The following is a 19,784-nucleotide window of genomic DNA, read 5'->3' on the forward strand; positions in this document are numbered from 1 at the left end:
TGAATTTTGTTTTCCTCAGCTGGATCAAAATGCACCCCCAAAAATCCCAGAGATGATGCTGTGTCTGTGATAAAGCTGTGTCGCTTTTCTTCGTTGAATGCAAATTCTGAGTTGTCCCTGAATCGTGTTTAATTTTTTAAAAAATTAGATGGGAAAACAAAGGGGACCAAACCAAAAAAATCTGCGTATTTATCATTCTACAGCAGCAGAAAGTTGAGAAAAAGCATTATTTAAAAAATGTATCGTTGCTTAATTGCCTACGTAAGGTGTTCTATGTCACCTAATTAACATTTCCTGTTGCTGCACATGGAATTCCCATTTTCCAGTCCCACAAATCAAGTCCAATCCTGTTTGGAGAGCTGTGGGGTAGAAGTGAGGGCGAGTTGGGGTTTTATTTGTCTCCCTGGGTTTTTTTGGTTTTTTGTTTTAAGGAAACGTTAACACACGTATTAATTGAATGTCACGAGGCTGCCAGGAGAAAAGCTCCCAGTAAATAAAAATGTGACATTTTACTTGGGCAAAGCCTCAGTTCTTCACTAAAGGCTCCTTGCTCAGTGCCAGAAAGCCTCACTCCTTTTGCCATCCACTTTGGAGAATGAATAAATTCAGGCAAATCAGGAGCAGGGCAAATCTGGAGAAATTACAAAGGGGAGGAGTTCACCTTCCTGCTATGGCTTTCAGGTCTGTCCTGGACTACTTACTCCAGTATAAAACTGAGAGCAGAAATATGATCACATCCCGAGGAGTCTGATCAATTCTGGTTTCAACACTGAGCCTATTTAAGCTAGAGAATGGAATTGCTGCTCCTTGCTCTGTCCTGCCTGCACGTTCTCAAGACAGAGGCAGTAGGTAAGTCCTTCCCTGCTCTTTCTAACCCCACCTTAAGCTCACTCCTATTTCTGATTTGTTTCTGACTATCAGGACATGCAGTGCAGGCTCTCTGATTCTTCTCTCTGGTAAATGAAGGATGATTTATTTGTTTCTCTGCCTTTTATTATTTGTGTTAAAATATCAAGGACAGGCTTTTCTCATGAATGAATGAGTGCTTTGGGGGTTTCTTTTCACCTTTTGAGATTCTATCTGCCTTCCTCCTCCAAGAAAAATCAATGAGCTTTGACTTGATCTCTGTATTTTATTATGTACGTGCATTTAAGATACCAAAACTTAATTTCTTTATCTTTAAAACCCCTTTAAACTTGAAAGAAATTGCTTGTTTGAAATTTCTACTCCCTTTGCTTTGCTGTGTATGATCCAAGATGAAATTCTGCTGAGGGAGAAAGAACAATATGTCTTTGCTGCATCAGCCCAGCAGCCCCATCTATTTTTGCTCCCTGGGCACTATAAGTACTCTGTGCACTTAGGATGGCTCAATTAAATTGTGATCTATAACTAGTATTGAAAAATGCAGGAGGTATTTTCCCCCCTGCTTCTGTTCAACCAGCAGCACGGAATAAATCCCTTTTCCTATGCAAATACCAGCCCAGAGCCTCGAAATTAAACACTGCAGCTCTTAAAAGTGACGAAGGGTCCATTGTTTGCAGCAAAATAGAGCAGAGTGCAGGGAGGAGAAAAGGGCTCCAGCATTATCAGGGGGAAGTGCTGCCCTGGGAGCTGCTGGAGGGAGATGGTGTTAAAGCAGATCAAGGTTCAGAGCTGCTCAGAAATCCTGGAGGCTTTCCCTGGGTTTCTTTCTCTGCTCTGAATGAATTCCCTCAGCAGCTTGGCTTCCCCAAATTCCTCCCTGACCTTCCAAGCCCTTCCCTCTGCTCAGCCCCTGTTCTCCCCACACCTGGGCCAGGTAAACACAAAAACACAAAAAGCTTTTGCTTTTCCAAACTCTGCCCCTGGGGTTTGCCTCCCATTGATCCTGGTTATCAATGCTGTGCTAAATTTACTGCCCCGGTAGTTAGGGAAACCTAAAGGCTGGCCAGAAAACCCTTGTGACTTGATTAGATTGGTGTCAATAATTAGGGTTTACCTCTCTATCAGAAGGAGATAACACAGGGAATGCATAGATGATCATTTGTGGGTGATTTTTGCCCCCTCTAGCCCGGTTATTACCATGTTTTTCGTTGAGTATGGACCAAATTTCACAGTCATTAATACACAAGAAAATTACTCTCTACACCTTCTCCAAACTTCTCCTCAGGCAGCAGCTCCACAGGATACAATTAATTAAGTTAAAGGCTAACACGTTTCAAGAAACTCCACTTTTGAGAACCAGCTGAAATTCCTCCTTGTTGTATTCCTTCTTGTTATCTTTTTTTTTTTTTTTTTTTTTTTTTAAGAATAAAGCTCTCCTTCCTGCCTTGCCACTTGTGAGAACCAGCCTGGGTGATGTGCCCGGAGCAGCTCACTGAGCCCAGCTCCACCTGGGCAGCTCACAGCTCAGCAGCCTGAGCCAGCCAAAGCCCTGATTGCTAATCTCAGCTTGCTGCCAGCCCTGTCAAACAGCAGAGCACCTGTGGCTTGAAACCAGCATGAACAGTCCTAGAGGGCTTTCTAAGGAAGGGAGGGACACTATCCCTGTTGTAGGAGAGGGAAACTGAGGCACGCTGGTGCAGGCACCTGCCTAGGGACCAAACATCACCCCCAAACCTCTGTCCAGCCTCATCCTCTGGCTCATCCAGGTCCCAGCTTATTCCATTTACAGCTGCACTGATCCACCTCAGGTTTCTTGTGTGGTTCCTTCGAGAGCTCAGGGATCCTCTGGGGCTGTTTTTGGGGAAAAGAGAGACAAAAGTGTCTGCAATTTCCAGCAGGAATGCTCCAAAACTTGTGAGAGTGAGGGATATCCATCCATCCATCCCTCCGTCCATCCCTCTGTCCATCCATCCCTCCAGCAGCTCTGGGGTGGGGTTACAGCAAAGTCACTGAAAATTATCTTTATTCAGGGAGAATGGAATGAACCCCAGCACGTTTTAACCTTTTGCTTTATCACAGAGCAAGACTCAGCCATGAGGAGACAAATCTCCCACAGTCCATGCTCTGCTGCTCCAAAAGATTGATGCCTGATAGGACATTCCTCTAATTTAGATGAGATCAGATCCCTCTGATTTTCTGTATTTCTGCTTACATGCTTTTACCCTTCACAAACATTAAATTTACATAACCATGCGGACATTGGCATCAATTCTCACTCTGGGGTTCCCTCGGGGCCATTCAGGTACAAAATACTCCTGAGAGCTCCATCAGCAGCTAAAAAACAAAACAAAACAAAAACAAAACATAAAATAAAGTAAAATAAAAATATTCTGTGATTCTTCCCTTTCCAGTTCTAATGGTGTGGACTGCACACAGATTTATGGTTGGGCTCCAAATCCATTTCAGAGCTGCCAAATTCGGGATGCTGGCGCACTTGGACATGCTCTGGGGTGAAAAGTTGCATTTTCAGCTGAGTAAAAAAGGATAATAAATGCAATTTAAGACCTGGAGCACAGAGAAAAGACAGTGAGCCACAGGAAAGATGGAATTACCCCAGTGAGGGGTTTAGGTCACCCCTGGGGTCTCCATCAGGTCGGGATCCAAGCTGCCCCTTCCCCAGGGATGAGGATGATCCTGCTGAGTTTTATCCATGATTTCCCCATGGATGCTCCTGGCTCTCCCACTGGGATGCTGGAAGCAGAAAAGCCTTTTACACTTGCAAAAATCCAGCACAAACTTTGAGCTCTCCTAGCAAAGCTGCAAAGCCCAGAGTGTGTCTCTGTGCAGGCTCTTTTCCCTGCCTGTGGCATTGCAGGGGATGCTCTGTGGTGTTCCAGCATCCCTCCACTGGCCTGTTATTAGATTTTTAGTCATATTTTTAGCCTCAGGATCAGCCATCAAAATCTCATTGTAAAAGGCTGCAAAGGGCCAGCAAAGCTACCAAGTGAATTGTTTGAATGCAATTTTTAAAGTAGTTTAAAATAAATAATTCTGAATTGCATTTTTATTAAAGAAAGCCAGGCGAAACCGCTCACAGGAGGAAATCACCTTAGCCCTGGATACTGATTTTTTTGTTGCAGCTCCTGCCTTTGATACAGGACATTTCTGAGGGCACATTATCTACAGCAGAGTACCACAGGTCACAGCTGAAAACCTTCCCCTGCTCTGTGACACAGAGGAAGTCGTTTGCAGATGTTAATAGATGTTTGCATATCCAGAATCCCCGATTCCCTTTGGACTTTTCCTGCAGTTCGTGTCTGTTCCAAAGGCCTCACCCAGCCTGTGATTTATGTGTGCAAATTATAAACATCAGATGTGCTGCCTTGCAAGGCTTCCCCACCACAATAAAGCTGATTTCCAGGCTAGCTGCCCATCATCTCCTGCAATATACCTGCATAAATATGTGCATCCCTAGGGAAAAATCAAATTAAGGTGAAAAGTGAAGAGAAGTGAATGGCCACCAGCCTTGCAGGGACACACAGATCTCGAGGTGAACTTTTGGAACTGGTTTTGTCTCTCAAAGGGGCTGCCTGGGGCTTCCTGAGGATGTATAATGCTTCAGAAGGTATAAATATTCTCTATATGCTCAGTTGGTGCCCATTAATTAGAAAGACAGGCTTAGATAACAATTGCTTTTGTTCTGTCTTTTGCACTAAAAATAGAAAGTTTCACAAAGCCAGCTAGAAATAGGATGAGTCCAACACAAGGCAAACCTAAAAATCAATCCCATGCAAACCCAGCTTTTGCCATTTTGGTGGAAAAGAGTGAGAGCAGATTTTGGGGGTGGATTTGAGGATGAGGATGGCAGAGCTCTGGGACCCCCAGGAAAACAGAGAATGGCCAGGCAGGATGGCTGGAAGGGGGACAGGAGCCTAAAGGGACAAAAAAAGGACTCAGGTGAAAGAGAAAAAGGATTTGAATTAAAAATCAGCACAGGACATTCCTGCTGTCCCAGGCAAAAAGATCATTCACACTCCCAGAAGCTCAATATCGTTAATAAAACCAGCAAAAATAATATTAAAACCCACAATAATAATAATAAAACCAGCAAAATAGAAGCTGAATAAACCCCAGGCACTCCATCAGGAGCAGGAATTGAGGCAGTTTAGCCCCTTTTAGTGACCCTTGAGTGCACAGGAACAGGTTAAATGGCATTTTCACCCAGCACACCAAGCAGCTCCAAGTGGGACAGAGCAGATTGGGGAACTTTTGTGGAATTCAGACAATCTGAGCATGGTCCAAAGAGCCGAAGGGTCTTTTCCCAGATCTCACAATTGCACCTTGGCAGGGCTGCTCCAGCCTGGCCCCTGGCCAGCAGCACCTCCCCTCTCACCGGGCAGGAATATTTTATTTATTTTTTTGGCCTCCAGCTTCCAAACGAGGCTTGATAGCCGAAACAATTGGAAGCGTTTGTAATGAAATGAAAACAATACGTAATTTGTATTGTTTTTTCTGCCAAGAAGCAGCTTTGGGCAGGAACCAGTTGTAAATTCCAGGAGGAAGAGGCAGAGATAAGTGGGACTGCTCACGTGCCAAGACAGGCTCCCTAAATTTAACTGTCCTGAACTCTGTGGAGGAAGAGCCAGCCCTGTCCAGCCTTACTCTAAATTAAACCAAATAAAGTCAAGGTGACACCTGTGGGATGGCACAGAACCACTGAAATCAAGGATAAATCCATAATAAAACGTAAGAGAAAGAGATAATTGATAATACAGTAAGTCCAGATGTGCATATCTACATCTTTATCTATATTTTTATTTATATTTGCATTTATATATTTTTATATCTGTATATCACAGCAATCATCTCAGGACCTCAACCACAAAAACAAACCAAAAATCTTCCCTAAACCACTGAAAACCCCACTTTCTGCTGTGTTTTTCCAGCAATAAATTGAACTGCAGGAAAGAGAGTATGGGAGCTGAGGTGTGAGTGGAAGGGCAGAGCAGGGTGGGATCCGAGGGCTCCCAGAGCCCACAAAAAAGGGGGTTCAGAGGGAGATTTTGGAGGGGGGACAGAGGGAAGGTGAAGGGCACGGTTGTCAGAGGGGACAAAAGATGAATGGAGCCAGGACAGGAATTCCAGATGAAGAGGGAACTGTTTGGATGCTGTAAACACCAGGGAGGGAAAAGAATTGTTTAGGGTGGTTCGGTGATATTTCTAGGAGTGATGGGATGCAGATAAGGAAGTGGAAAATGTAAGCTATTAAATAGGAAACATTTCCTGACAGCGTGGGCTAATGCACTGTGGAAAAGTCCTCCAAGGGAAGTGGCAGGAGCCTCTGGATAATTAAAAGTGGCCTGGACAATGTGCCTGAGGACAGAATCCTGGCTAAAACCACAGAGAGGTGCCTGCATGTGACAAGGATCTTCCCTTCTTGCTTAGCAAAGAAAGCCCCAGAGCTCAGGGGAAGAAAGAGCCATTGTCATGCAAGGTTCCTATAGGGAGGGAGGCTCACCTCCCACTCAGATCAAATCCAAATTTTCCTCCTGGGGACTCTGTGGTTCCTCCTGAGCAGCACCCACACAAAGGCTCCTGTTCCCCAATGTTCCATTACTGCCAATCACAAGAAAAAACCCCAAACCACAAATGAAAAACCAGCCCTAATTCACACTAAACATGAATCCTCTGTTTGCTCAGGCATTCTGTGATGTTTAATTAGCTCGTTCTTTAAGGTTTAAGAGCTTCAAGGACATTTTTCTTATGAAGTGCTGGATTTATGTGCTCCTCTACTTCACTGATACCATCCAACCACAAGTGTGCTCAGGACTTTGTAGAAAACACAATCCTTACCTTGTTCAGAGACACTGGGGGTTTGGTGGAAAGGTGCAAAAATCAGATGCTAATTATTAACACTCCTGAGAGCTGGATGTGAGGCAGCTGCAGCCACTGAGGGCTGGATTTTCAAAATGAAACTTTAATTTGTTCAACTTTTTCTCCCCATCATTTTGCTGCCCAGGCTGGAAGATCTGTGGCGTGCTCAAGTGTCAGTTTACTGAGGCGTGATTGCAACAAGTTTATTTGATGGCACAGAACCACTGAAAAAAAAAAAGATAAATCCATAATGAAATATAGGAGAAAGATGATTGATAAAACAGCTTCCCAGACCCCTGTCCAGGGGGTAAAAACTCAATGATTTCTGTCTTGGGGAAGGGTGGGACATAACCCATTTTCATCCCCCTGGCACACAGGCCCTGCTCAGCACCACCACCAGCACAATTTGGGTATAATTCCCCTTGCCCCTGTGGCTCTCTTGGAATTTGGTGGTTCCAGGGAAGAGGTTTAAAATCTCCCCAGCCTTGAAGCTGCTGCCCTGGCTCCCAGCGCCTGAAAAATCAGATTTATCTTGCAGAAATGCTTTGATGCTCCCATCCCATTGTAAAACCTCCTGGAACTGCCCAGCCTGAAGTTCTCACCTTCCCCCTCTGCTTTCCATCCCAAAGATTTGGCAGCACATCCTTCCAGGTTATTCCTGCTGGTTTTTTTCACACCTGAAAGTTCCTTCGTGTGTAAATTGGCAAGAAACTCCCAACCCCAGGCTTGGGGGATTGTTAAAAGTTCACACTGACCCCAGAGCAGCTGCCAGAGCCTCACCTGGAGTCTTTGATCTGTGCAGAAAACACAGGTGGAGGCAGTGAGGAGATCAGCTCAGCTGGCATTCTGCAAGAAATTAAAATTAATCATTTTAATTTATTGATTAAAATATCGATTCAGGCACTCGGTGGCATCCTGTGCTTGGAACTTCTGCAGTTTCCCAGTGGGGATGAGGAAAAGCTCTGTCCTGGAAAGATAAAAAAAGCAACAATCAGTGCTGGAAAATGAAGTTTTGTGCGTGTTAGGGATCTGCCAAAAGGATAAAACCTCATCAAAACCAGTTTTTGGATGACAACATAGAAATCCCTGCAGTTCTAACCACACAGAAAACACAAAGTTTGTGTTTCTTCCCTGTCTTGCTAAACAACAAAGTGAGGCAACACTTCGTAGTTTTCAGCAGAAATTTTGTTTTTGTGAAAGACATTTTTTTAAGGTTATAATAATTGCCACGAGGTTTCCCTCTGTGTCACAGCAGCTCAGGTTTTACAACAATTCTCTATTTCTAACTCCTAAATACTTAATAGATGGATGTATTGTTATGCCACTGATATCAAGATAAAGGTGTTAAAAGCCTTCCAGCAGGTGTGTTATAAATTACAAATTAAGGTAATTACCAGTCAAGTGACAGGGCTCCTCCATAATTATCCTTAAAATTGATTAGCCATTTATTAAAATGTCTATAATTTCCTAATCACAAGCAAACAGAAGATGTGGTATTAATCATCATTATAAGAGGGTTTGAATTGTTATGGGTTGAAGTTAAATAGCCAAAGAGAACTACCCCTGTCAAAGTCAATTTAAAGTTTAGAATAAATAAAGAGCCACTGAAGCAACTTGGGATAAACGAAACAATCCTGCTTTCCTGCCCAGATAAACACATAAAGTTAAATCAGCTCTTGTCCTCTGGAGTTTGTGTTTCTTCTGACAATGGGAAAGCAAAGCTCAGATGTTCTGCTGAGGAACCTGCGTCCATCCCTGGGGGCCAGGACCCAACTGAGCCAGAGCAAAGATGCTCCAGGTGCTGCAGGGAGGGAGATCCTTCATTTCTCAGAATTCTTCCCCAGGTAACCTTCAAAGGACTTCCTGGAATGGGCTGAGATAAATCCTCTTGCATAAGTGAATTTACACATCTGTGAGAGGCTGGCAGGTGCAGAGCTGATAAAAGGAAATTTACTTTAACACCGCATATGTTCAAATGTGGAACTTTTGCCTCAAGAAGTGGAGGAAGCCGAGGTTTGAAAATCAAATTCTTTAGGAGGAAGCCAAGGTTTGAAAATCAAATTCTTTAGGATTGCAACCCAGTCAGAATCCTGATGTCCTTAAAATTCCTGCCAGTAAGTTTTGGGGGGATATTAATGGCTATAAAGTGATTTATGAGAGATCAGGAGGAGCTCTAGAGAGGCCAGAGCTGCCAACCCATTTCCCTGCTGCTTTTTGGGGGTATCATTGGTACAGATTTTCATTCACCTGTTTTATTTATTGTTTTATTTTTTAGTGGGCCACTGGTGCTATCGGTCCCAGAAGTGTGAGCAGCCACAGTGTGAAGGTAGTGCCAAGCAATTTACTTTTCCAATCACATTGGTGATTTTTTTTGCTTTGCAAAGGGGCTGCTGAGAGAAATCATGCAAAAAATTCACAGCCCTCAGCCTTTAATGGCCCGTGGACACATTATTTGTGACCATGTCAGTGCCAAACAGGGTATTTTGAAGCTCAGTGTTTGTGGTAATTTCTCGTTTTGTGTCGACCAAGGATAACGTAGAAATGTACAAATAAATGTGAATATGTAAATACACGAATGTAAAAATCAAATATACAAATGTAAAAATCAAATATCCAAATGTAAAAATCAAATATCCAAATGTAGAAGTCAAATCCTACACAAATGTAAAAATTAAATATACAAATGTAAAAATCAAATACTACACAAATGTAAAAATCAAGCACACAAATGTAAAAATCACCCCAGGAGTTGGGGTGATGCCTCACATTTCAGCTGGGTGGTTTGGCTTTCTTAAGGCTTTGCTGTTTACAGGAAGCAAAATAAAGAGATTTTCTTCATCCCTGAACAGATCCCGCTCAGTGGCACAACATCAACGCGGCGTGCAGAGGGGACAGCCAGTCCCCTGTCAACATTGTCACCCGAAATGTGGTTTATGACAAGAGCCTCAAGCCCCTGGCTTTTGAAGGGTACGATGTCAAGGGCTCTGCCAAGTGGGACCTGGAGAACAACGGGCACACAGGCAAGTGGTGCCAGCCTGCTGCTGGGTTTTGGGCATCCCCTGGAGCCCAGCAGGGAGATCCCACCCCTCTGCCCCAGAAGGGAAACTCCCGGGACCCTTCTGGCGTCAATATTTTAATGGGAAGTTTGTGGGAATGGCCAAGTTTTGGGGTTGTGGATGTGGTTTTTTGGACATCTCAGCAGGAATTTCTGTGCAGAAACAGAGCTGGAGGTGCCACAGAACCCAACAGAGCCCGGGGCTGGGGGCAGGTGGGCAGGACAATAATTTGGGCAGAACTTTATCTTTTTCCTGCTGCAACCACTCCGTTCCTGGGCTGGTCCTTTCCAACTCTTGCCTCTGCACAAAGAATCCTGCTGGAGAAATTGTGCTGTGGGAAAGTCATTCTCTATTAGTTCTTTAAATAATGAGCTATGTTCTTCTCACATTCAGACCTGTTTTCTCTGCACACAGACGTTATCTGATGCTGATCAGCTACTTAGTGAATCAGTAAACCTTGAATCAATTAACAGTAATTTAGAACTGTTCCGCTTCCTCCACCTTCCTTCACAATACTGAGGATGCTGCTCCAAAAAAAAAATTATGTTCAATTATTTCAACTTTAAAAATAAACCTGTAGTCTAATTTATTTTTTTTTTAAACTTATGTGTAGGTGTTTTTAAAATCTTGGATGGGTTGTTTTAACTGCCAAATCCTCAAAGCAGAAAGTAGCATGTGGCAAATATTTCCTGATTTAAAAGAGAAAGGTGGGAAGGCAGCTGGGTAGATTTTAACAGCTACAAATTCTAATTTCAAACATTGCTGTCGTGGCAGACCACAAGAAAAAGGAATGTTTTGACTTTTCACTAATATATGGATTAATGACTTTCCCATTACAGGATAATACTCCAGGATGTCCAATTACAGTCCCTTTGACATCAATATTAATATTTATAAGGGTTGCTCCTCATCTTCCCCAGCCATGCATAAGGATTAGGGGTTTAATCTGGGTTTTTAAAATCTCTTCCTTCTAAGGGCAACCAATTCCTGTGCTAAATGAGGAGGTCATTGCTTAAATTACAGTTGCAATTAGAGACTGCAGGTGAGATTAGACCCTCATTATGTTCCGTGATGGGCACATAGCAAAGGTCGCAGTCTCAACGGTTTTAAGCTAAATAAACAAAACCCACAAAGACGTCTGACTCATCCATTTACAGATTAAAAAGCAAAGGAACTAAATGACTCATGCACTCTCCAAGTTCATTTAGAATTCAGAACAGAAATGAAATCTCTGGGGCTGCAATCCAGAATTTTCCTCTGCAAAGAGAAGTGCTGAGCTTAACGTGGGGGTCGCAAAAAGCAAAATTTTAACATAGATCTCAAATATGTATGATTAGGCTTAAATTGCAGCACTACTTTAAATTAAAACAGAATGTCTTTGAACCCTGCCCAAAGGAAATGTTACAGTGCAGACAACAGGAGATTAAAATAATGGTTAAAACCCAAATAAACTGGGATTCAATTTACTTTGATAGAGGTTTTTTTTAGGAAAAAAGTGAAGGAATATAGGGTCTTCTGAGAGGTTAAGAGGTCATAATGGTTAGAACTGATCTCAAATTAAACTCAGGCATGATTTTGTAGTTCAGTTTCTGCAGAGCAGAATTTCTGGAACACTCGGTCTGAAAAGCCAAGTGAGAACTTGCAGATAAATTTGAATCTCAAGAACATCTCTGCTCTCACATGCTGTTAATGTAGGACCTGCTCTTCTCCTTCAAAACAATTTATGCTTTTTTCCCCAGTTAAAGTGGCACTGGACACATCCCCTAAAGTCGGAGGAGGAGGCCTGGGGATAAAATACAAGGCAGTAGAATTCCATTTACACTGGGGAGTCCCAGGTGAGCCACGAAACTTCCCTGGCTCAGAGCACAGCATAGATGGAGAGAAATACCCCATGGAGGTAGGTGGGACTGCGTGTGGAGCCCGGCTTTCACTGCACAGCTCTGGAATTCTGCTCACAACATCTCTTGGCTAGTTCCCCATGGGAGGTCTGAGGGTGGAAATAATTGTCCTTGGCTGTTGTGTTCCAGCTTCACGTCGTCCACATAAGGGAAGATGCTTCGGATGTGACAGAAGCCAAGAAAAGCCCAGATGGTTTGGCTGTGCTGGCCTTCTTTATAAAGGTAGGCAGTGAAATTTGCAACTGCCCCTCTCAAATCTCAGCCAGCACTTTGGCTGAGGGATTGTGTCAATATTTTATGTTTATGTCAATATTGGTAGCCCAAGATTTAACCTCCCTATCTTCTGCAGGCATTCTGCCAGCATTGAGTTCCTCTACCTTTTTCTACATCCTGCTTGCTGTTATTTTTTTCTTGTGGCCCTTTTCTGTTTTATTCACCACTGATTAAAAGCAACCACTTGTAGAGAAACACGCTACACGGAATGAAAATATTTCCTTTTCAGGCTGACGAAGAAAATAAAAACTATGAAACTCTACTGAGCGCATTAAAGGACATTAAATACAAAGGTAAGACACTCGTGCCAGGATTCTCACAAGCTGCGTGGGGTGAGGATAAATTTGGGTAAAGCCTGCAGCCACAAGCATTACAAGGGATTTTCCCCTGTGCTTTCTCCAGGGGATAAAGTAAAGGTGGAACCTTTGCCACTGAGCTCTCTCCTCCCACCTGAGGAAGACCTTGGGAGGTACTACCGCTACCAGGGGTCCCTCACCAGCCCTGACTGCCACCAGGGCGTCATCTGGACGGTCTTTGAGAAGCCGGTGGAGCTCAGCGTGCTGCAGGTGAGTGGCAGAGGAGCAGCCTGGAGGCTCTGTGCCGTGTCCCAGGATGCCCACCCACAGGGTGACACCTCAGCGCCCCGTTCCCCACACACCCCAAGGTGCTGCCGGCCGACTGACCCTGTGGAGTCATCCCTCAGAAAACGGCAGGAAAGGGTCAGGAAGGGGAAATGACGGCGTGAGGGGAAAGCCAAGAAACCCCCCCGAGCTCAGGGCTCCGTCAGCAGCACTTCCACTGCTGCCACCTGCTCACTGCCCGGCTCCACGGCTTTTCTCCCATTGCCAGGGCAGCAGAACACAGCAATTCCAACCCCAAACCTGGGGCCCATCAGCATCAGGCAGCCCATTTGTGGCGTGCAGGCAGGAAGAGGAGATGGAGCTATGAGTGCTTGGCAAACGCAGGCTGTGCTGGGAGCCTGGCCCGAGTCGCTGACGGTGCCCCAGCACAGCCCAGGGTGGCAGAGGGCAGCCAGGAGCCCGAGCAAGGACAGAATTCCTGCCTCGTGCTGCCCTGACGCGGCGGCCGGGGCCGGGCCCGGGCGGCAGGCCAGTCCTTGGGCTGCACGGAGCTTTTGGCTGCCTCGCTGAGGAGGTGCCCGTGGCTGCCAAGGCTGGAAGGAGCCACCACGCCGACCTCTGCAGCACCTCTGCCTCTCCTCCGAGGCGTGAGGCGCCCACGAAACCCTCGGCTGCAGGAGCCGAGCGAGGCGGCGCGGCAGCCGCGGCGTCCTGCGGCCAGCAGATTTAACTGCGTGTTGTGTTTTGCAGCTGTCCCGCTTCGCGGCCCTGCACTTTGACGGCAAGAACTCCACGCCCATGATGGAGAATTTCCGACCCGTGCAGCCCCTGAACGGGCGCGAGGTGCTGTGGTCGCGGGCCGGCATCACCCTGCCCACGGCGCGGCTGCTGCTGGCCCTGCCTCTGGCCTGCACCCTCATTTCTCTGGCCCTCTGAGCCTTCCCCGCCTCATTCATCGTCCTGGGCCTTCACTTCTTGGTATTTTTGCTGTTCTTTGTCTCAGCCTCTCGTGAATTTTGTCCCAGTACAGCCTTGTCCTCCTCCAGACGTGAACCAAGGGCTTCCGTGCTGCTCTGGTGAAACCCAAAGCACCAGAACTCAAAGGAACCGGGAGATAAAGCAATGAAACCCAAAGCACCAGAACTCAAAGGAACCGGGAGATAAAGCAATGAAACCCAAAGCACCAGAACTCAAAGGAACCGGGAGATAAAGCAATGAAACCCAAAGCACCAGAACTCAAAGGAACCGGGAGATAAAGCAATGAAACCCAAAGCACCAGAACTCAAAGGAACCGGGAGATAAAGCAATGAAACCCAAAGCACCAGAACTCAAAGGAACCGGGAGATAAAGCGATGAAAATTCAATCTGAGAAGCCAATACACTCAGAGAAAGCATTAGTCTGGATTATTTTGTAGTTTTAAGGCAGCACTGGAAGGAGCAGCACACAGAACCTTGGAGAGGAATCTGTTCTGAAGTGCCTGTGGCGGGGTTGGTTGGGAGCACGTTTCCATTCAGCACTGCAAACCTGGCAGTGAAATGTGGACTAATTCCTCCAACCCCACACCGTCCTACCTGAAGGTACAACACAGAGCAAAGATAAATGCTCACACACAGCCCTCATCCCCTGCAGGGAGGGACACTCACCCAGCACATAAATCCCCCTCCTTCCTTCAGAATATCTCAGTTATTTTCAGATAAGGACACTGGGTTCCTTCCAGCCAATCTCCTGCTGGGGCTACCAGGTTGCTCTGTTATTTATTCACCTCTCTCTGGGATGCCATGGCCAATGTGATGTGCTGGGGAGCAGCAGGGAGGCTCATCCCCACCGACCAGAGGCACATCTGTGGAAATTCCCTCTCTTTGGAGGGCTGCTTCTGAAGCAGGAGACTCTGATCATCCTTTGTAGTTGTTATTTACCTAATGAAATAGGACAGCTCAAGAAATGGCTCTTTCTTACATATAAATACATAAATAAATATATTTCTTTTATATATATATAATTTTTTATAGTAGCATACCTGAAATAGTCACATATGGCCAAGATGCATAGTTTTTTTCCAAGAAGATTGTGGTTTGAACCAATTCCTTTAGCTCTCACCCCATTACTTATAGAAAATACATTGGGAAATGGGGTTTCCTTGTATTATTCTAGTTCTCCCTCTGAAGAGGGACATAATATTTCTCCTTGGCTAGTGCCATATAACATGTTACAGCTTCTTTTAGGATTTTAGATTTTGGCCATACCAAAATAGGATTTCATATTAGCAGATTTGTATTTTCCTTTAAGGTCAATGTTTGCAGAGATAACTTTATATATTTTCAGGAAAATCCTGGCAATGAGAACAACCACAGCTCACCAAAAGCAGGGAAATTATTTTCATATTAATCAATCAGTAAAGCTTTAAAAAAACATATGGGAAATTAAATTAAGCTATTTAAGTTTAAAGGAAAGATTAATACTTTAACTGTATTTTTATGTAACTGAATATCTTTGGAGGAGTAAACAGAAATGAAATATTAAAGGTGAACCACAGACCTATATTTGAATTGTTCTGAGTTTTTATTTCTTTTGTCCTTGCTGAAGGGGAATCCGTGAACTCTTTCAGAAGAGGAACATGACATTTCCCCCCCTTCCCTGTTTTCTTCACAATATTTAGGGCTGGGTTTAGGGCTGGGTTTGCATTTTTGGGGCAGGGATGTGCAGTGCCTTGGGATGTTTGCACTGTCAGCAGAGCTCAGGGCTCTGTTTCACAGGGTGAACCTGCACTCAGCAGCTTCTGGAGTCTGGCACCCTGCCCAGGTGTGCAGAGCTGCTGCCCAGCCCCAGCCCAGGGAACTCCTGCTCCCAAAGCAGCGACGGCAGCACTCCCTGGATACCTGAGAAACACCTTTTGCACCCACCAAGGTGTGCAGGGGCCACCATCCCTCTCCTTCAGGCTATTTCCTCAATTCTCATTTCACAGGCAGCTCTCCAAGGGGTCAGGGGGATAAACCCCACAGGATTCTGGCTCAGCTGCCTTTCATTGCTAATAATAAATGATCAATCACAGGGCACAGCCACGAGGGAACAGATTAAAACAAGGAAGAAAACAATCTGCTGCAAAGAGGGTGAGCCTTCTCTGAGAGCTCTTCAGCACCAGCCCAGTGGGAATAAAATCTCCCTGGACAAGGATCAGTGTTTTCCCTGAGCAGCTCAGTACTGTGGCAGTAAGGGAAAGGGAAATGCTCCTGTGACAGGGATTGAGACCAGCCTCTGCTCTGCCCCAGGCCCCTCCTGGCACCCAGGAGGTGACAAGGACAGGACCAGCAGGGAATAAACAACCCCCAAAAAAAACCCTATTCCCAGGAAAAGACAAGAAGACTTCGAGTGGGACATCTGCTTTGCTTTGTGAGGATGGTTATGGAAAAGCAATTTGCTGTTGCACAGGTAACCTGAGGTGCTGGCTTTCAGGAATGTTGTCTCGGCGACGTTTGGCATGAAATTCTTTTATTGTGAAGACACCAGGAAATGACAGTCACTCCTGAAGGACAAATAGCCAAGGCATGATACAGGAAAGGGTGGGGGGAGGAACAGGAGCATTTGGAAGGATCCAGCAAGAACATTATTTTCCCATGTCCATTGGGGTTAGCACAGAACTGCACTGATACATTTCACATATGTTGGAGCAAGAGCTGATGGCTGTGGGGCTGAGAGCTGCAGTCCCAGGGAAAATGAAGCAACACTGGCAATTAAAACTAGGGTTAAAACAAATAAAACAAACAAGGGTTTGTACAACCCATCCAAAAGCAATCCTTTCCCAGCTTTGGGCTGCACCTGGGTTTGGGAGCAGCTCTGGAGGTGTGAGAGGTGAAGGCACTGCTCCTTCCCAGTCATCAGAGGGGCAGGGGGTGACAGCAGGGACAGGCACAAAAAAATTCCTCATACAATGTGTCCTCAGCAAAACATTTTTCTCAGGAAGCACAGAGAGACAAGGAAACCAAACCATTACTCACTAGAAATGTATTTACATTACCCACAAAGAATTCTGACAAATTTGGCAACTCCACTTACAATTAGCTCCTCCCGTGACAAAACACCAGCTCAAAATGAACTTGTCTGGACAAAATTAGTTTTCTGTGACTGCTGGGAGAGAAGGACAGAGGTTTTTCCTTTGTCCTTCCTTGCCCAGCCAGATGTGGATTCCACAGGGAAAACAGCACTTGCCAGCACCCTCTCCATTAAAAAGATGTTACACAGCAAATCCACATAAAAAATCCATTCATCCACCTGTAGTCAAAAAAGAGAAGGGGAAAAAAAAAGGATACAGAGAAGACAGGAAATTTCTCAGGCTGGTTTTAGAGTTTAGTAAGTGTGGAGTTTAATAAATACCAGTTGTAACATCGATCCCCTCTGCTCCAGGGACGGGGATCCCATTGCACAGGAGCAACACCCCAAAAATCAGAGCTGGACTCAATGATCTTAAAGCCTAAATGGTTCTATTATTCTATAAATTATTCCATGAAAAAGTAGTACTCTTGGAGATGGGAGGCTCCTTTTGATAGAGTTAAAAGTGGATTTGGTGATTTTCTTCCACAAAGCACTAAAATAAGATGGGATTTTAATAAGATGGGATTTTAAAACTCCGCAATGACAAAAAAACAAATTACCTGGGAACTGAGGTGGCTGTGGAAAAATGCTTTGTGTGGGAGAAATTCATATGTAAATTGGATTTTTAAAGAAAGGAAATGTAGGATTTACTGGTAAACTATGTGTACCTGTGGAAAAGGCAGTGAAAAATCCCAGCTGGAGGCACAGCAGGGCCACAGTGACCTCAGCCAGGACACTTTTCCTTCCTGATCTCCTCCAAACTCCTCCTGAACAGACACAGCGCCTTCAAGACAACTGCTAAGAATGGGAACATGCAGTTTTCATTATAAGGTTTAAATGCATTTCCTAAAATAACCTGCTGTTTGGGGCTTTTAGTATCAGAAATAAATCCATATACACCACTAAAAGCTGATTATAATTAGTCACACAAGTAAAATTATGAGTGTAATTAACTACAGCAATTAATTGAAATGCCTTTGGCACATTATTTCCCTTCTCGCAGTTGAATGCAATTTGCATTTAAAGTTATATCATAAAGGCTATAAGATGGTAATCAGTTTGGGTTATTTCATTACCTTTTACCTATTAACATCTTCTGAAGTGATTTAGACATCCAGTACTCAAACAAAAATTGATGTAAAAGAAACCCAAACAGCTGATGCTGTTTTAATGAGTTTTGTTTCCCACAATCCAAACCATCTCAACTTTTCCCTGCCCTTCCTTTTTACTGCTTCACAAAACCACCTTGGTTTCCATGGAGTGGAATCACCTTTAGAGTGCCACCACCCTTCCCTCCCCACCTCACCAGGCTGCTCCTGTTCCCAGCACACTGAGAGACCTTGATGGATGAGTCTGCAGACTGGGGGTGGTTATGAAGAATTTATGAGAGAGAAAGAAAGGCAGAGAAGTTTTAGCATTTTGCTGATTGTGCTGATGTCGAGATTAAACTCCAAATAAATCATAAACAATCTCTATCAAGAGTGCAGTATCTCTATAAGCCTCCAGTCATTGGAGTTTGTGGTACACAAAGCTCTCAGCTTTACACAAAATGCTTTTCACACAGGCAGTAAAACATAATGGCTCATGTCCTGGAGCCCAGCAGCCACTGGGAAACATAAGAATAATCCTGGTAGAGCAGCAGTGACCTCCCTGAGGAAAACAAAACGAGTTGAAGTCTTAAAAGAGCAGGATAAAGACAGCAAATGAACTGTGGAGGTGCTGAAGCTTCCCCGTGAAGCTGAGACCCTCGGTGGCTGAGGATGCCACACGTTCTGTGCAGCCCTTTCTGCCAGACCCATCTGAGGAAAGGAGGATTCACCACTCATTCCCACCTCCTCAGGGAACTCCAGGGCTCCGGATCCTTGGTCCAGCTCTGACATTTTGTGGACTGGGAGCTGGGAGAGCCCCAGGGATGTGGAGAGAGCTCAGCCCTCAGAGCAGGTTGGGAGCAGAAAAACTGCCAAGGCTCCATTTCCTCCAAGGGCTTTATCATCCTTTTTTTAAACAATTTTTTTTTTTTTGATTAGCAAGGACACGGTGCCTTATCAAGCACTGCAAAAAGGGCTCTGGAGTCACATCACCCCCCTGGGACAGGTTCTGCTGTCCCTTTGTTCGTGCGGCACCGCCAGGCCATAAACAGGACCTTGGGGTTTATGATCCCACAGATAGGGGCACACATTGTCATGAAACCTGATGGATTTCTTCCTTAAAAAAAGGGCATTAAAGCTCATAGAGCACAAACAGTCCAATTACTTTTAAAATCTGATGGAATTCCTGCTGCAGCCGTGGGGCTGTGGCAGCGAAGGCCATGAGGGAGCATGGGCAGCCCTCAGGTCAGGGTTTACAAATGGCTCAGGTAAATAAAGATTATTAACATCAAAATCCTGCCCTGTGTGTTCCTTGGAATGGCCTCGGGCAGGATTCAGCCTCGGGACACCGGCAGAAATTCAGTGAAACCACAGGAGGATTCTCCCTCCTGGGCACAGGGATTGGCAGCACCGCCTCACAGGGAGGTGGTGAGGGGATGAGCTCCACTCATTTACTGAAGAAAACCAGCAAAATATATAAGATGGAATTTATTTCCTCTCCTCCCATCCCTTGCTCCTTTTTTCCGTTCTCTTTTAAAAACAGAATCCCCACCAAGGACTGCAAAATTCAGTTTGACCAGCTGCTCAAAGGAACAAACCAGGGGTGCAACACAGGCTGGAATGCACAGCCAGGGAAAAAACAGGCACATGAGGAAATGGCAGAGATTAGGTGGAAACAGCAATATTCTGGAGGAAAAATTCAATTAGGGCCCTACCAAAAGAAATAAAATCCCAGACAGGGCACAGCACAACTGCAGAAATTAAAGATAATATATAGTGACCTGCCCACAACGCAATTGGCTTTTGGTGTTCCAGGTATTTGGGGAATCCTAAACGGTAAAATTGCTGGAAAGTTTTTGATGTGGCTTGAAAAGATTGTCAGCATCAGTCAGCTGAGCTCCAGCAGGGAATCTGCAGGGAAATTATTGTGGCAAAGGCAGCTGAGAGGGCTTGAAGGACTGGGAATGGTGCAGGTTGTTGCCCAGCCGACAGGACAGCACAGGCAGCCAAAATAAATCTGGCCCCTCTCTGCAAGCAGTCTTCCTCAAATGCCTTCCTTTGGA

The 19,784-nt window shown here is 45.0% G+C and overlaps 1 protein-coding gene and 1 long non-coding RNA gene across 3 annotated transcripts; one reads left to right on the forward strand and one right to left on the reverse strand.

The window, feature by feature from the left end:
• The first annotated feature begins 381 nt into the window (after nucleotides 1-381).
• Nucleotides 382-15,087, forward strand: CA4 (carbonic anhydrase 4). Its single transcript, XM_021524977.4, has 8 exons — nucleotides 382-849; nucleotides 9,014-9,064; nucleotides 9,588-9,758; nucleotides 11,534-11,691; nucleotides 11,822-11,914; nucleotides 12,195-12,258; nucleotides 12,368-12,531; nucleotides 13,297-15,087. The coding sequence occupies exons 1-8, from the start codon at nucleotides 792-794 to the stop codon at nucleotides 13,480-13,482; spliced, it is 945 nt and encodes a 314-aa protein (XP_021380652.3). The 5' UTR covers nucleotides 382-791; the 3' UTR covers nucleotides 13,483-15,087.
• On the reverse strand, nucleotides 2,384-9,473 carry LOC146765762 (uncharacterized). 2 transcript variants are annotated; one of them, XR_014949538.1, is made up of 3 exons: nucleotides 7,519-9,473; nucleotides 6,718-6,962; nucleotides 2,384-2,715 (listed from the first exon to the last, which is right to left on the reverse strand). It is a non-coding gene; the product is annotated as an uncharacterized LOC146765762 (long non-coding RNA). The 2 variants fall into 2 exon arrangements; XR_014949537.1 differs by having other exon boundaries at nucleotides 7,341-9,470.
• Nucleotides 15,088-19,784: the final 4,697 nt, after the last annotated feature.

This window comes from Lonchura striata, chromosome 19 (genome assembly GCF_050655825.1).
Source record: "Lonchura striata isolate lonStrDom1 chromosome 19, ASM5065582v1, whole genome shotgun sequence".
Taxonomy (NCBI): Eukaryota; Metazoa; Chordata; class Aves; order Passeriformes; family Estrildidae; genus Lonchura; species Lonchura striata.

What these genes read in the sequence shown, in the direction of transcription:
- CA4 (XM_021524977.4), top strand. Translation starts at nt 792, where the DNA reads ATGGAATTGCTGCTCCTTGCTCTGTCCTGCCTGCACGTTCTCAAGACA. An exon ending in GAGAGAAATACCCCATGGAG is followed by an intron (nt 11,692 to 11,821) that starts GTAGGTGGGACT and finishes GTTGTGTTCCAG; the next exon opens with CTTCACGTCGTCCACATAAG. An exon ending in TGCTGGCCTTCTTTATAAAG is followed by an intron (nt 11,915 to 12,194) that starts GTAGGCAGTGAA and finishes TTTCCTTTTCAG; the next exon opens with GCTGACGAAGAAAATAAAAA.